We start from the raw sequence: 16,011 nt of genomic DNA on the forward strand, positions 1-16,011 counted from the left end.
AATTACAAGGTAATCAGGTTGTCCCATGTGGAGCTCACAGACTTGATCCCCATTTTACAGATGAGGTCATGAGGCACCGAGAAGTTAAGTGACTTGCCCAAAGTCACACAGCTGACAGGTGGCAGAGCCGGGATTAGAACCCATGACCTCTGAATCCTAAATCTGTGCTTTTCCCCCTGAGCCACGCTGAGAAGCAGTAGGATCTAATGGAAAAGCCTCAGCCTGGGAGTGAGAAGACCTGGGTTTGAAACCCGGCACCAGAGTTTGTCTGCTGTGCGACCTCGCACGGGTCACTTCAGTTCCCTGTGCTTCAGTTTCCTCATCTGTGAAATGGGGATTCAATACCTGTTCTTTCACCTTCTGAGACTGTGAGCCCCAAATCAGACAAGGCCTGTGTCTGACCTGAGTATCTTATCTAACTCAGCATTTGGTACAGTGCTTGGCTTTTATCATCATTATTGTTATTACATTTAATGGTCTGATAGTAATATCCTTACACTACATATAGACATATTAGGTCACAGAGAGGTCAGAAGATGAGTTTGAGGTCAACTGAGTTAGTTTTAAAGTTATGATCGTAGGATTGAAAACTCCCTGAGGGTAGGAAAAGTGCACTTTCAATCAATCAATCGTAGTTATTGAACGCTAGGTGCAGACTACTGTATTAAGCACTTGGGAGGGCATAATACAATAGAGTTGGTAGACAAGAGCATGGCTCTGTCACCCATCTGCTGTGTGACCTTGGGCAAGTCACTTTACTTCTCTGGGCCTCAGTTAATCCATCTGTAAAAAGGGGATTGAGACTGTGAGTCCCACGTGGGACAGGAACTGTGTTCAACCCGATTTGCTTGTATCCACTCCAGGGCTTAGTAAGGTGCCTGGCACATAGCAAGTGCTTAACAAATATTATAATTATTATTATTATCCTGGACTGTGATGAGCATCTCCTAATCAACCCTGACTGCACCGCATGGAGACCCTAGACTTCTAGAATTAAGCTCCTTGTGGGCAGGGATCATGGGGGGAAGCAGCATGGTGTAGTGGCTGAGCCCCAGACTGAGCTCCTCTTCTCCCTCTACTCCCTCTGCCACGCCCTCTTTACCTCTCCGCAGCTAAACCCTCTTTTTCCCCTTTTCCCTCTGCTCCTCCACCTCTCCCTCCCCATCCCCACAGCACTGTACTCGTCCGCTCAACTGTATATATTTTCATTACCCTATTTATTTTGTTAATGAATTGTACATCGCCTCGATTCTATTTAGTTGCCATTGTTTTTACGAGACGTTCTTCCCCTCGACTCTATTTATTGCCATTGTTCTCGTCTGTCCGTCTCCCCCGATTAGACCGTAAGCCCGTCAAACGGCAGGGACTGTCTCTATCTGTTGCCGACTTGTTCATCCCAAGTGCTTAGTACAGTGCTCTGCACATAGTAAGCGCTCAATAAATACTATTGAATGAATGAATGAATGAATAGTGGCTAGAGCACAGGCCCAGAAATCAGAAGGATCTGGGTTCTAATCGCAGCTCTGCCACTCGTCGGCTGTGTGACCTTGGCCAAGTCACTTCACTTTCTCTGTGCCTCTGTTAACTCATCTATAAAATAGGGTTAAGACTGTGAACCTCAAGTAGGACATGAACTGTGTCCAACCTGATTATCTTGTATCTATCCTAGCACTTAGTACAGTGCCTGGCACATAGAAAGTGCTTAACAAATACTATACAATAATAATAATTATGGTATTTGTTAAATGCTTACTATGTGCTGAGCACTGTTCTAAGCGCTGGGGTAGATACAGGGTAATCAGAGTGACCTACATGGGGTTCACATTTTTTAATCCCTATTTTTACAGATGAGGTAACTGAGACATAGAGAAGTTAAGTGACTTGCCCAAGGTCACACGGCAGACAAGTGGCAGAGCCAGGATTAGAACCCACGACCTCTGACTCCAAAGCTCGGCCTTCTCCCAGCCGCTTCTCCCAGCGTGGCTCAGTGGAAAGAGACCGTGCTTGGGAGTCAGAAAAACACAAACGGCAGCCAAAAACTCTGTGATATTGTACTCTTCCCAGCACTTAGTACAGTGCTTTGCACAAATTAAGTGCTCAATAAAAATAATTCACTGAGTTTAAACAGGGGCTTCCTTCCCCAGCTGAGATTAAAGCACATTTCAGTGAAAGATAAAAAGCAGCAGAGCTCCCACAGAGAACAGGGATTTTTGTAAGTCTCATTTCCAAGAAAATTGAGAAGAGGACAAAATTTCTGTATATCAAACAGTCGGTGGGTTTTACTGTGCGTAAAACTTTCAGTCTGTACCTACCTCGCTTAGTATTGATAGGTCCCCCACGCATAGCCAGTACGAGCTTCAAGGTACAGCCTTCCGAGATGCTGTGAAGAAGTGAAAAGAACACCAACATCAACATCAAGAAGAATGGCGTAGTGGATAGTGGCTGGGCCTGGGGGTCAGAGGTCAAGGGTTCTAATCCTGCTTCTGCCACTTGTCTGCTATGTGGCCTTGGGCAAGTCACTTTACCTCCCTGTGCCTCAGTTCCCGCCTCTGTAAGATCGTGAGCCTCACGTGGGATGGGGACTGTGTCCGACCTCCTTCACTCGAATCTACCCCAGCGCTTGGAACAGTGCTTGGCACATAGTGTTTAACAAATACCACGACTCTTAAGGATCAAAATGTATAAGATGTTGTGCTGGAAAGTTAGACGTTGTGCCTTGCCCTCTAAGAATGTACAATAACGAATGGACAGCACTAGCGTGAACAAATATAGAAAAGGACAATCAGGCTTGCAAATCACCAAACAAATTACCTTATCCGAAAGGATTAGAGCAAAGAGGGCTGTTTTTTGTTTTTTTTTCTCTGAAGGGTTACAGCTAGAAGCTAGCTAGAAAATCACTGAACTTCCTGTTCCTTTGCAAATCATTTTGGGAAGTGAAATGTCAAGAACTCTTTGGAACAGTGAGGGCGGCTGATTAGTCAGGAAGGGGGAGAGTGTTATAGGAGAGGGGCAGCCAGAAGGAAGGTTTAGAATGGAAAAAATCGATGAGAGTTTCAGTACGTTTGCCTTGGGTAGAGGGGATGGTTAAGGCGGGGAAGAGAATTCAATATGGCACTTGAAGGCGCCGTGGAAAGGGTTTGAAGTTGGGCGTGACGGGTGAGGTGACGGAAAGTCTCTTGGAGGAGGCAGGGCTGGAGGAAAGGGGCATGACCTGACGGAAGCAAGAAGCCAAGGAGACAAAAACAGTATTTAAAGCTGTCGCTTCAACAGAGAAGATGATTTACTCACTTGTAATCATTCAAGCAATAATCATCTTCTAGTTCCACGTTATTCCAAATTAAGTGCTGTTGACAGATAGGAATACCTTGGGGGACAAGGACGGAAGAAAGACAATATTTGTAAAAGAATTCGGTAGCATCAACGCCAAAACATACGGAAAAGATTAAATTTGGAAACCTCTCCTGTCAGGCTGCCTCACAAGGCATATCTTTTCTTCGTCGGATAAAAAATTCAACCGAAAGGTATTCGGTTAGCAGTGATAATGCTTTTTCTTAAATACTTTCTGTGTGTAAAACACTGTGCTAGACACTGGAACAGCATAATGGATAAGAATTAAAGAAAGTCCTTGGCATTTAAGGGAAGCAGAGTGGCTTAGTGGATAGACCATGGGCCTGGGAGTCAGAAGGAACTAGGTTCTAATCCCTACTCCACCACTTGTCTGCTGTGTGACCTCGGGCAAGTCACTTAACTTCTCTGTACCTCAGTTACCTCATCTGTAAAATGGGGATTAAGATCGTGAGCCCCACGTGGGACAGGGACTGTATCCAACTTGATTAGCTTATATCTACCCCAGTGCTTAGAACAGTGCTTGACACATAGCACCTAACAAATACCATTATTATTATTATTATTATTATTATTATTATTATTAAGGGCCTAGACTGGGAGTTCATTGTGGGCAGGGATTGTGCCTGCCAACTCTGCTGTACTGTACTCTCCCAAGTGTTTAGTACAGTTCTCTGCACATAGTAAACACTCAAGAAATACCATTGATTGATTCACATTTCTAAATTAGATTATTTGGTTTTCACTGGAAGTCTGAAAACTCATTCTTTTTGACCACCTAATTGAGCAGAGCAGAACACTCGGCTTGGCCTCTCCTTCTCATTCATTCAATAGTATTTATTGAGTGCTTTCTATGTGCAGAGCACTGTACTAAGCGTTTGGAATGTACAATTTGGACAATAATAATAATGTTGGTATTTGCTAAGCGCTTACTATGTGCAGAGCACTGTTCTAAGGGCTGGGGTAGATACAGGGTAATCAGGTTGTCCCACGTGAGGCTCACAGTCTTCATCCCTATTTCACAGATGAGGTAACTGAGCCGCAGAGAAGTTAAGTGACTTGCCCACAGTCACACAGCTGACAAGTGGTGGAGCCAGGATCTATCCACTGAGCCATGCTGCTTTCCCAGCCATCCTTGACCCGCTGCGGTTCTTCTCCGGCTCGGGCTGCCAGGTTCAATAAGTCATTGACGGAAATTCCTGGGAAATGCTGAGACTCCAGAGAATTCTCTCTTTATTTTCTTTCTAACCCCCAGCTACCATGCAGACGCTTCCCCATTAGATTCTAACCTCCCCTTCTAGACTGTAAGGTTGTTATGGGCAGGCCATGTGTCTGTTCTGTTGTACTCTCCCAAACGCTGAGTAAAGTGCTCTGCACACAGTAAGTTCTCAATAAATGCAATTGACAGATTGACTCCTAGAAGGCAAGGAACGTGTCTAACAACTGCATTGTACTCTCATGCTTAGTAAAGCGCCCCACACACCGTAGCGCTCAAACCCAACGATGACTGCACCGACTAGACACGGAAGTAAAAATCACAGTTCCACCAGGAGGTCTTCCCTGATTTAGCTCTCATGTCCTTAACCTGCCCTCCCCTCTGGGTTCTCCTGGACTGTGAGCTTGTTGTGGGCAGGAAATCAGCATGGCTCAGTGGAAAAAGCCCGGGCTTGGGAGTCGAAGGTCATGGGTTCGAATCCAGGCTCTGCCACTTGTCAGCTGTGTGACTGTGGGCAAGTCACTTCACTTCTCTGTGCCTCAGTTATCTCATCTGGAAAATGAGGATTAACTGTGAGCCTCACGTGGGACAATCTGATTACCTGTATCTACCCCAGTGCTTAGAACAGTGCTCTGCACAAAGTAAGCGCTTAACAAATACTAACATTATTATTATACTGTACTCTCCCAAGTGCTTAGTACAGTGCTTTGCCCACAGTAAGTGCTCAAATACAATTAAATGAAGCCGTTAAGGACTTGATACTCACTCAACTCTCAACCACGCAGCAATCTCACAAACTCTGCCATTTTCCCTCTAGGTAGTTTATTTTGATGTCATTTTCCCTGGCTAGATAACAATAATAATAATAATACTAATAATTGGGAATCAGGGGATGTGGGTTGTGATCCTGGTTTCGCCACTTGTCTGCTGTGTGACCTTGGGCAAGTTACTTCATTTCTCTGGGCCTCAGTTACTCAATTGTAAAATGGGGATTGGAACGGTGAGCCCCATGAGGGACAGGGACTGTGTCCAACTTGATTACCCTGCATCTACCCCAGGGCTTAGAACAGTGCTTGGCACATAGTAAGCGCTGTAAGCCTGTCAAAGGGCAGGGACTGTCTCTATTTGTTACCGATCTGTACATTCCAAGCACTTAGTACAGTGCTCTGCACATAGTAAGCGCTCAATAAATACTATTGAATGAATGAATGACTCATCATCATTATTATTACTTGTTAAGCGCTTACTATGTCTCAAGCACTGTTCTAAGCGCTGGGGTAGATTGTATGCTCTTGGTAGGCAGGGACTGTGTCTACCAGCTCTGCTGTACCAGCTCTCCCAAATGCTTATTACACCCGATTAGACTGTAAGCCCCGATTAGACTGTAAGCCCATCAATGGGCAGAGACTGTCTCTATCTGTTGCCGATCTGTACATTCCAAGTGCTTAGTACAGTTCTCCGCACATAGTAAGTGCTCAATAAATACTACTGAATGAATGAATCTGCATACAATATACAATCAATAGATAGAGAAGCAGCGTGGCTCAGTGGAAAGAGCACGGATCTGGAGTCAGAGGTCATGGGTTCTAATTCCAGCTCTGCCACTTGTCATCTGTGTGACCTTGGGCAAGTCACTTGCTTCTCTGTGCCTCAGTTACCTCATCTGTAAAATGGGGATGAAGACCGTGAGCCCCACGTGGGAATACCTGATCACCTTGTATCCCCCCAGCACTTAGAACAGTGCTTTGCACATAGTAAGCACTTAACAAAAGCATCATTAATAAATGCAATTGATTGACTCAATCACTGATAGCGCTCTGTAACTAACTCCTAACAAATCTTATTCTTTAAGCACTAACTTCTGAGGAATCGGTGTGGCCTAGGAGAAAGAGCCCGAGCCTGGAAAGGTCAGAGTCCCTGGGTTCTAATCCTGGTTCAGCCCCTTCTCCTCTGAGTGACCTCGGGCAAATCACTGTACTTCTCTGGGCCTCAGTTCCCTCATCTGTAAAATGGGGATTACGGCTCTGAGCACAGATAGTGCTATTAATTTAAAGTTCTAGCTAATTATAAAATGTAGACTTTAAAAACGAGACTAGGTCTCGGTCGGAACAAAGGAAGCCTCCGAATAGGAGAAACTGGAACTTAAATATAACCTTTCCCTCTTCTTGATCAAAGGTATTTAATGCGTATTTACTGTGTGCAGAGGACTGTACTAAGCACTTGAGAGAGTACAATACACCTGAGTTGGCAGACACGTTCCCTGTCCAAAAGCAGCTTCTGAGGGGGAGACAGATATTAATAGAAATAACTAAATTATGGCTGAGAGTGGGTAAACATCAGGTGCTTAAAGGTGACAGATCTAAGAGCATAGGCAATTATAGAGAGGGAGTAGGGAAAAAGGGGGCTTAGGAGGGGTTTATTTGCCTGAGGGGGATAATAATAATAATGATGTTGGTATTTGTTAAGTGCTTACTATATGCAGAGCACTGTGCTAAGCGCTGGGGTAGATACAGGGTAATCAGGTTGTCCCACGTGAGGCTCACAGTTAATCCCCATTTTACAGATGAGGTAACTGAGGCACAGAGAAGTTAAGTGACTTGCCCACAGTCACACAGCTGACAAGTGGCAGAGCCAGGATTCGAACCCATGACCTCCGACTCCCAAGCCCGGGCTCTTTCCACTGAGCCATGCTGATCACAAAACATGACGTCCTGGAATGAAGTCAGTCTCCTAGCACTGAAGTTATGGTCATAATGGCATAGCTACACTGGGTGGGACACTTAGGGACAGTCAGTAACAACAGGATAACCAAACAACTGCTAGGAGGAGAACTGAAATTAGAACACTCAGAAGCAAAAAAAAGACAGAGGAAATACATCAAGGACATAGAAAAACAAAGCCACAGACAACGCCGCCTTCCGAATGAAAACTGGGAGACAACTGGTGAGGATAGATGAGCAGAGAGAACTGCGATCAAGACAGAAATGACTCTTTGTGAGAAAAGGTTTTGTGAGGAACGAGTGATGAGGAGGCAGAAGTGAAAACACCACCAGATCCTGATGACATCAAACATGGGACCAACAAAAAGGGATGGCACTTCTGGTGTAGGCAACAGGATCCAGGCCGAGGGCCCGCCAATCTAATGTTTTTGCTTAGAAATCTCCGGAAAAATCGGAAAAAGCCTCACCTTGCAAACATGAAGTCTGAGAAAACACTTTATACCTATTCAATTTAGTGCAGTAGGACCGTGAGTCTTCACAGTGAGTGACAGGAATTGAGCAGAGACACAATTTGTCTCATTCTATTTCCAAAGATCAACTCAATTACTCCTGGCAGAGTGGGAACTGGGACAATAAAAAAGGATGGATAATGAAATCGCCAAATCCTAAACCTCATTTCAGCCATTTTCATTTCTCTCACATTTGTGGCTCAGTGGAAAGAGCCCGGGCTTGGGAGTCGGAGGTCATGGGTTCGAATCCCGGCTTTGCTACTTGTCAGCTGTGTGACTGTGGGCAAGTCACTTCACTTCTCTGTGCCTCAGTTGCCTCATCTGTAAAATGGGGATTAAGACTGTAGCCTCACGAGGGACAATCTGATTACCCTGTATCTACCCTAGCTAGCTTAGAACAGTGCTCTGCACATAGTAAGCGCTTAACAAATACCAACATTATTATTATTATTTACCAGGATTCCAGCAGATCCAAAGATGTAGGAAAAAAACCTAAGAGTTACAATAACATATACAGAATGAGGTGGGGAGGGGGAAGAGGGACAAGCAGACCCAGAAAATGCCTGAAACTCTGACTGGGTTGGAGGCAGAGTTAGAGAACAATAATCAGAGAAGCATCATGGCCTAGCGCATGGAGCACAGGCTTGGGAGTCAGAAGGACCCAGGTTCTAGTCCTGGCTCCACTGCTTGTCTGCTGGGGGACCTCGGGCAAGTCACTTTGCTTCTCTGGCCCTCAGTTCCTTCACCTGCACAGAAGGGATTAAGTCTGTGAGCCCCGCGTGGGACGATGACGGTGTCCAACCTGATCATCTTGGATCTACTCCAACCCTTAGAACAGTGCCTGGCACAGAGTAAGCGCTTAACAAATACCATTAAAAAATGATAATGATCATAATAATCACAACAACAACAATCATAATAATGGAATTATGCAAGTGGTTGATTATTTACATGCTTCCTACGTGCGTGCTAAGCACTTAGGGAAGATCCAGTATACTCAGATCAGACACAGATCTTGCCCCATTTGGGGATATCCCTCTTCCCCCCTCCCTTCCCCTCCCCTCATTCATTCATTCAATAGTATTTATTGAGCGCTTACTATGTGCAGAGCACTGTACTAAGTGCTTGGAATGTACAAATCGGCAACAGATAGAGACAGTCCCTGCCCTTTGATGGGCTTACAGTCTAATCGAGGGAGACGGGCAGGCAAGAACAAAGGCAATGAATAGAGTCAAGGGGAAGAACATCTCATTAAAACAATGGCAAATAAATAGAATCAGGGTGAGGTACATCTCATTAAACAAAATGAATAGGGTGATGAAGATATATACAGTTGAGTGGACGAGAACAGTGCTGAGGGGGTGGGACGGGAGAGGGGGAGGAGGAGAGGGAAAGGGGGGAGAAGAGGGTTTAGCTGCGGAGAGGTGAAGGGGGGGGTAGAGGGAGCAGAGGGTAAAAGGGGGAGCTCAGTCTGGGAAGGCCTCTTGGAGGAGGTGAGCTTTAAGTAGGGACTTGAAGAGGGAAAGAGAATAAGATTGTCGGAGGTGAGGAGGGAGGGCATTCCGGGACCGCGGGAGGACGAGGCCCAGGGGTTGACAGTGGGATAGGCGAGACCGAGGGTCGGTGAGGAGGTGGGCGGCGGAGGAGCGGAGCGTGCGGGGTGGGCAGTAGAAAGAAAGAAGGGAGGAGAGGTAGGAGGGGGCAAGGAGATGGAGAGCCTCGAAGCCTAGAGTGAGAAGTTTTTGTTTTGAGCAGAGGTTGATAGGCAACCACTGGAGGTTTTTAAGAAGCGGAGTGACAGGCCCGGAGTGTTTCTGTGGGAAGATGAGCCGGGCAGCGGAGTGAAGAATAGACCGGAGCGGGGCGAGAGAGGAGGAAGGGAGATCAGAGAGAAGGCTGACCCAGTAGTCTAGCCGGGATATAACGAGAGCCCATAGCAGTAAGGTAGCCGTTCGGGTGGAGAGGAAAGGGCGGATCTTGGCGATGTTATAAAGGTGAGACCGGCAGGTCTTGGTAACGGATCGGATGTGTGGGGTGAACGAGAGTGCCGAGTCAAGGATGACACCGAGGTTGTGGGCCTGAGAGACGGGAAGGATGGTCGTACCATCCACGGTGATAGGGAAGTCTGGGAGAGGACCGGGCTTGGGAGGGAAGATGAGGAGCTCAGTTTTAGCACTGTGCTCATTTGTATATATTTTTATTACCCTATTTACTTTGTTACTGAGGTATACATCCCCTTGATTCTATTTATCGTGATTAAGTTGTCTTGTTTTTGTCCATCTGTCTCCCCTGATTAGACTGTGAGCCCGTCAATGGGCAGGGATTTTCTCTATCTGTTGCCGAATTGTACATTCCAAGCGCTTAGTACGGTGCTCTGCACATAGTAAGCGCTCAATAAATACTATTGAATGAATGAAAGGATATCGAGGGAGGGTGGGCCTAGTTTTAGGTAGCTCCATAGGTCAGTGGAATTCCCTGCTCTGACAGGTCAATGCCTGCCTTGGTCTTTTGAGGAGGGAGAGCGGCAGAAATCCCCATTCTTCACCCTTCAAACCTCAACATCCCCCTGAGGGATGGGAACCATGTCTAATTCCCACTTGTGTATTTTCTCCTAGCACTTTAGCACTTTCCCTCTCAGGGTGGCACGTGGAGAGTTTCCAGTCCTCTACCAGTCTCGACTACAGGAGGAAGAGTCAAGCAGAGGCCTGTCCATCCCTTTCCTAGCCTGGGCAGTGGTGAGCAAGTGGCAGGCAATCTGCTACAAGTCACAACTCCCCTGTGCTGGGCAGCAGCGGCACGGGAGAGAGCCAGGGCGGAGGCTCACGATTACCGTGCGGAAGAAGGCAATTCTAAACTACTGTATTTTTACCAAGAAAATTCTATGGATCCATTACCAGAACAACTGCAGCTGGACAGCGGGGTGTTCCGGGAGAGATGTGCTCTGTTTTGTTCTGTTTTGCTTTGCTGTCTGTCTACCCTGTTGAGACTGTGAATCCGTTATTGGGCAGGGATTGTCTCTATCTGTTGCCGAACTGTACATTCCAAGCGCTTAATCCAGTGCTCTGCACATGGTAAGCGCTCAATAAATACTATTGAATGTGTCCACGGAACCACTATGGGTTGGAGACGACTCGACGGCACAAGACGAAACAAGCCTTTAGCACCTAGTACAGTGGCTTGCACACACTTGACTGCCAAGTCCATTGTATTGGACTCTCCCAAGTTCTTAGTACACTGCTCTCTGCACATAGTAGGCATTCAATGAATACCACTGATTAATTAATCAGTACTAATGCTATTCCTATTACTGCAGAACTAGGCAGAGGGGGAGGATCTCTGCTGAAGAGAGGCCCACAGATCAAATAGTGAACATTTAGCAAAATATTATCCTTATACTAATTTCCTTATTCAGTGACTCACAGAAATGCCATAGACTATTTTTTCAGTAGCTTATGACAGATATACAAGTTAATTTATGCAAAACATGTAATGAACCTCAGTATAAAACGGTGGTTTGCAAGCACTTCACCTTCCTCAGCAACTGAGCCCAGTGATTCAGACCCCTAAAATAAGTAATTACCTTCTATTTACCTCCAGTGCTTAGTACAGTGCCTGGCACGTAATAATAATAATTATGGTATTTGTTAAGTGCTTTCTATGTGCCAAGCACTGTTCTAAGCACTGGGGTAATCAGGTTGTCCCATGTGGGGCTACATAGTAAGGGCTTAACAAATGCCATATACATATAAATGTATAAAAAAAGGATTTTGGCATGAAAAAGAAGCTACAAGGCAAATCAACTCACCTAACCCAGATGGCCTCCAATTTAATTTTTTGAATGGAATTTAGTGTTTATTATGTGCCAGACACTGTACTATGCACTAGGGTAGATACAAGCTAATCGGGTTGGACAGAGTCTGTGTCCCTCATGGGGCTCACAGTCTTCATCTCCATTTTATGGATGTGGGAACTGAGGCCCAGAGAAGGGAACTGACTTGTCCAAGGTGACACAGCAGAAAAGTGGCGGGGCCAGGATTAGAACCCGGGTCCTCTGATTCCCACGTGGCCTAGAGCGAGGCTGCATATTAAATATTAAATACCAGCACACTGTATATTTCATTTTCCTTTACCACGATATGCAATTTTCTAATCCTACAACCAAAGAAGGGCGGTACCTTCCAATCTTTGAATTTTAGCTTTCACAGAAATGACCGTTTCAAAGGGTGAAACTTGCAGCTCAAAGCACGTTCCTGTTAATGTTTCGATGAAGAGGTCCATAGTCTCGTAGAAAGGGAATTTGTAGTACAAGGGTCCCACGTTATCTTCATTGAAGAACGGAGGCTCTTTCTTATTGGCCATTATAGCGGCTTTACCAATTCTCTGTAGAAATGATGTGGGTAACTGTACTCCAGTCCTCGCCGAAGCAGCTCTGAACATCGGTTAGGTAGATTGTTGGTCATGTTTTGAGGTTTGCACCTAAAATGCAAGGAGAATTTTACTAGTCCCGCATGACATTCTTTAACACGCTCCCTCTCTGTGATGAATCGGGAAAACCGGTCAACACCAGGAGACGCGAGATCATTCAATAAATGATCTTTATTGATCTTTACTGAACGTTAAGTGTGTGCAGAGCCCTGCACTAAGCGCTTGGGAGAGAGAATTACCACAGTTTGGGTAGACACGTTCCCTGAGTTTACAGTCTAGGAGGAGTTTACAGCCTAGACATCAATCAAACAAGCAATCGATTGTAAACCCTGAGCCCTTACTACATGCAGAGCATTGTTCTAAGCACTGGGGAGAGTACGATTCAACAGAGGTGGTAGACACATTCCCTGTGTCTCTCTAAATTAACACTCTAAATTAAGTAAAGATGCACTCACATGGCTAAGTAGACATCATATGAATGACAAAATAATGATGGTATTTGTTAAGCGCTTACTATGTGCCGAGCACTGTTCTAAGCACTGGGGTAGATATAGGGTAATCAGGTTGTCCCACGTGAGGCTCAGAGTTAATCCCCATTTTACAGATGAGGTCACCGAGGTACAGAGAAGTCATTTGCCCACAGTCACACAGCTGACAAGTGGCAGAGCCATAATTCGAGCCCATGACCTCTGACTCCCAACCCTGAGCTCTTTCCACTGAGCCATGGGGAGATGTGGAAGGGAGAGGGAGTGGTAGTCAGGGAAGGCCCCTGGGAGGAGATGTGATTTTAATGAGGATTTGAAGGTAGGGAAAGTGGGGGTTCACGGGATATGAATGGGGAGGAAGTTCCAGGCCAGAGGGAGATGTGTGGCTCAGTGGAAAGAGCCCGGGCTTGGGAGTCAGAGGTCATGGGTTTGAATTCCGGCTCTGCCACTTGTCAGCTGTGTGACTGTGGGCAAGTCACTTCACTTCTCTGGACCTCTGTTACCTCATCTGTAAAATGGGGATGAAGACTGTGAGCCTCACGTGGGACAACCTGATGACTCTGTTTCTACCCCAGCGCTTAGAACCGTGCTCTGCACATAGTAAGTGCTTAACAAATACCAACACTAAGATGTGGGCAAAGGATCGATGGAAAGGTACACGGCATCGAGGTACAGCGAGTAGCTTGACCCTGGAGGAGCGAAGAGAGCATGCTAAATTGTTGAAGAAAATCAGGAAGGGGCAAGACGATTGACTGCTTTAAAGGCCACAGGAAGGAGTCTCTATCTGATGTAGAAGTGGACGGGCAAACCGTTGGAGGTTCTTGAGAAGTGGGGAAATGTGGAATTATTTTTTTTTTTTGGAAAAACAATCCAGGCGGCAGAGTAAACTACGGACTGGAGTGGGAGGAGACAGGAGGCAGGGAGGTCAGCGGGGAGGCTGAGGCAGTAGTCGGGATAGGATAAGTGCTCTGATCAACAAGGAAGAAGATGGAGAAAAAGGGGCAGATTTTAGTGATGCCTACCGTAGATTTGACAGGATTTGGTGACAGATTGAATATGTGGCTTGAATGAGAGAGATACGTCAAAGATAAGGGCTTGGGTGGGAAGATGTCCAGGATGTCCCATTAATCAGCCTGGCGTAGTGCTGGGTCCTGGGAGTCGGAAGTACAGTGCTCTGCACATACTAAGCGCTCAATAAATACTACTGAATGAAAGGTTATGGGTTCTAATCCAGGCTCCACCTCTGGTCTGCTGTGTGGCCTAGGGCAAGTCACATCACTTCTCTGTGCCTCATCTGTCAAATGGGTATTAGGACTGTGGAGCTCCATGTGGGAGATGGACTTATCTCTACCTCAGTGCTTAGTAGAGTGCCTGGCACATAGTAAGCGCTTAACAAATACCATTATTATTATTTTTACTCCAGGTCCCTGCTGCCTACCTGCCTCATCTTACAGTTGAGATCTTGGACTTATCTAGAGTGGTTTAATTTTGGATTGAATACAAGTTCCTCTAATGAACCCACCTCCAATTTTTCTTCCATGCCTAACGAAGCTACAGATGAGTGTTTGGGGGTTGGGGGAAAGGCATTCATTCTTTAATTTCCCAATTTATACTACGGCACATCTTCTTCCTTAATGCCCTGCTTCTGACAAGGAGAGAGAGTAAGACAGCATCTAAATTAGAAAGTAGAGGAGCCAAGAGATCAATCAAAGCCACTTAGGGAGCGCTCACTGTGTGCACCGCACTGTATTACGTGCTGGGGCAAGTTCAATATAAAAGAGTCGGTGCTCGCAAAGAGCTTGAACTTGCCCAGTTATTTTATTAAAATAAATATATGTTAAAGAATATATATTATATTAAGTATATATATGTTAAGAATATATTAAATAAATTACAGATGGGAAAATGGCAGAGTGAAAGGATGTAAGGGTGAGCAGAAGCATGGCCTGTGGAAAGAGCACAGGACTGGGAGTCAGAGGGCCTGGGTTCTAATCCCAGCTTGGCCAACTGCTGATGTGACGTTGGGCAAGTCAATTTCTCTGGGCCTCCGTTTCCTTAACTGTATGATGGAATGAATTGCAAAAGGGGGATTAAATCCTACTTCCCTCTCCTTAGATTTTGAGCCCCAAGAGGGATGGTGCATTGGGGTCCAACCTGATTAACTTGTATATACCCCCTTAGAATGGTGCTTGACACATAGTAAGTGCTTAACAAATACAATGGTAATAATAATAATAATACATACATAAGTGCTGTGGGGGTGAGGGTGGGTGAATATCCAGTCCTTAAGGGTTCAGATCCAAGTGCACAGAGAAGCAGTGCGTCTTAGTGGCAAGAGCCTGGGCTTAGGAGTCAGGGGTCATAAGTTCTAATCCTGGCTCTGCCACTTGCCAGCTGTGTGACTCTGGGCAAGTCACTTCACTTCTCTGGGCCTCAGTTACCTCATCTGCAATAGGGGGATTGAGACTGTGAACCCCACATAGGACAACCTGATTACCCTGTCTCTATCCAAGCCCTTAGAACAGTGCTTGGCCCATAGTAAGGGCTTAACAAATACGATTATTATTATAAGGCGACGCAGGGGTGAGAGAGAGGGGGCCTTAGTGAGCCAAAGCCTAAGAGATGGGATTTTAGGAGGGCTCTGAAGGTGGGGAGAGTGGTGGACAGTCAACTATGAAAGGGTTCCAGGCCTGAGGGAAAGGGATCGGCAAGGTTTCGGTGGTGAGAGATTGAGATAGAGTGAGTAGGTTGTTTTTAGAGGAGCAAAGGGTGAGGGTAGAGTTAAGAGTAGAGCTGTGAAATAAGTAAGGTAGGAGGAGGACAGCAGATCAGAACTTATGTACAGCTCCATTATTTATTTCTTTATTTACAATTATGGTATTTGTTAACTACTTACTATGACTCAAGGGCTGCTCTAAGCACCAGGGTAGATACGAATCAATCAGGTCAGACCAAGTCTCTTCCACCAGGACATTTTAAAGCCTGTCTCCCCTTCTAGATTGTAAGCTCCTCATGGGCAGAGAAGACAGATACATTCCAAGTGCTTACTACAGTGCTCTGTACATAATAAGCACTCAATAAATACTACTGAATGAATACAGTATTCATTCATTCACTCGTATTTATTAATAATAATGGCATTTGTTAAGCACTTACTATGTGCAAAGCACTGTTCTAAGCGCTGGGGGGGACATTCATTCATTCATTTGTATTTATTAATAATAATGGTATTTAAGTGCTTACTACGTGCAAAGCACTGTTCTAAGCGCTGGGGGGGATTCAAGGTGATCAGGTGGGACTCACAGTCTTCA

At 45.6% G+C, this 16,011-nt stretch overlaps 1 protein-coding gene across 4 annotated transcripts in view; it reads right to left on the reverse strand.

The window, feature by feature from the left end:
• The window catches only part of ZFAND4 (zinc finger AN1-type containing 4), a 60,468-nt gene that overhangs the window by 37,990 nt on the left and 6,467 nt on the right, over positions 1-16,011 (reverse strand). For 3 of the 4 annotated variants that reach the window (XM_039911611.1, XM_029061005.2, XM_029061003.2), the window contains exons 2-4: positions 11,966-12,266; positions 3,289-3,364; positions 2,313-2,380 (exon numbers count right to left, since the gene is read on the reverse strand). In XM_039911611.1, coding sequence (XP_039767545.1) covers positions 2,313-2,380; positions 3,289-3,364; positions 11,966-12,227 — 406 coding nt within the window. In that variant the 5' untranslated portion in view covers positions 12,228-12,266. Of the gene's footprint in view, positions 1-2,312; positions 2,381-3,288; positions 3,365-11,965; positions 12,267-14,222; positions 14,304-16,011 lie in introns of those variants that run through there. The other variant, XM_029061004.2, reaches the window with a different exon arrangement.

Source organism: Ornithorhynchus anatinus, chromosome 3 (assembly GCF_004115215.2).
Source record: "Ornithorhynchus anatinus isolate Pmale09 chromosome 3, mOrnAna1.pri.v4, whole genome shotgun sequence".
In the NCBI taxonomy this organism is placed as follows: domain Eukaryota; kingdom Metazoa; phylum Chordata; class Mammalia; order Monotremata; family Ornithorhynchidae; genus Ornithorhynchus; species Ornithorhynchus anatinus.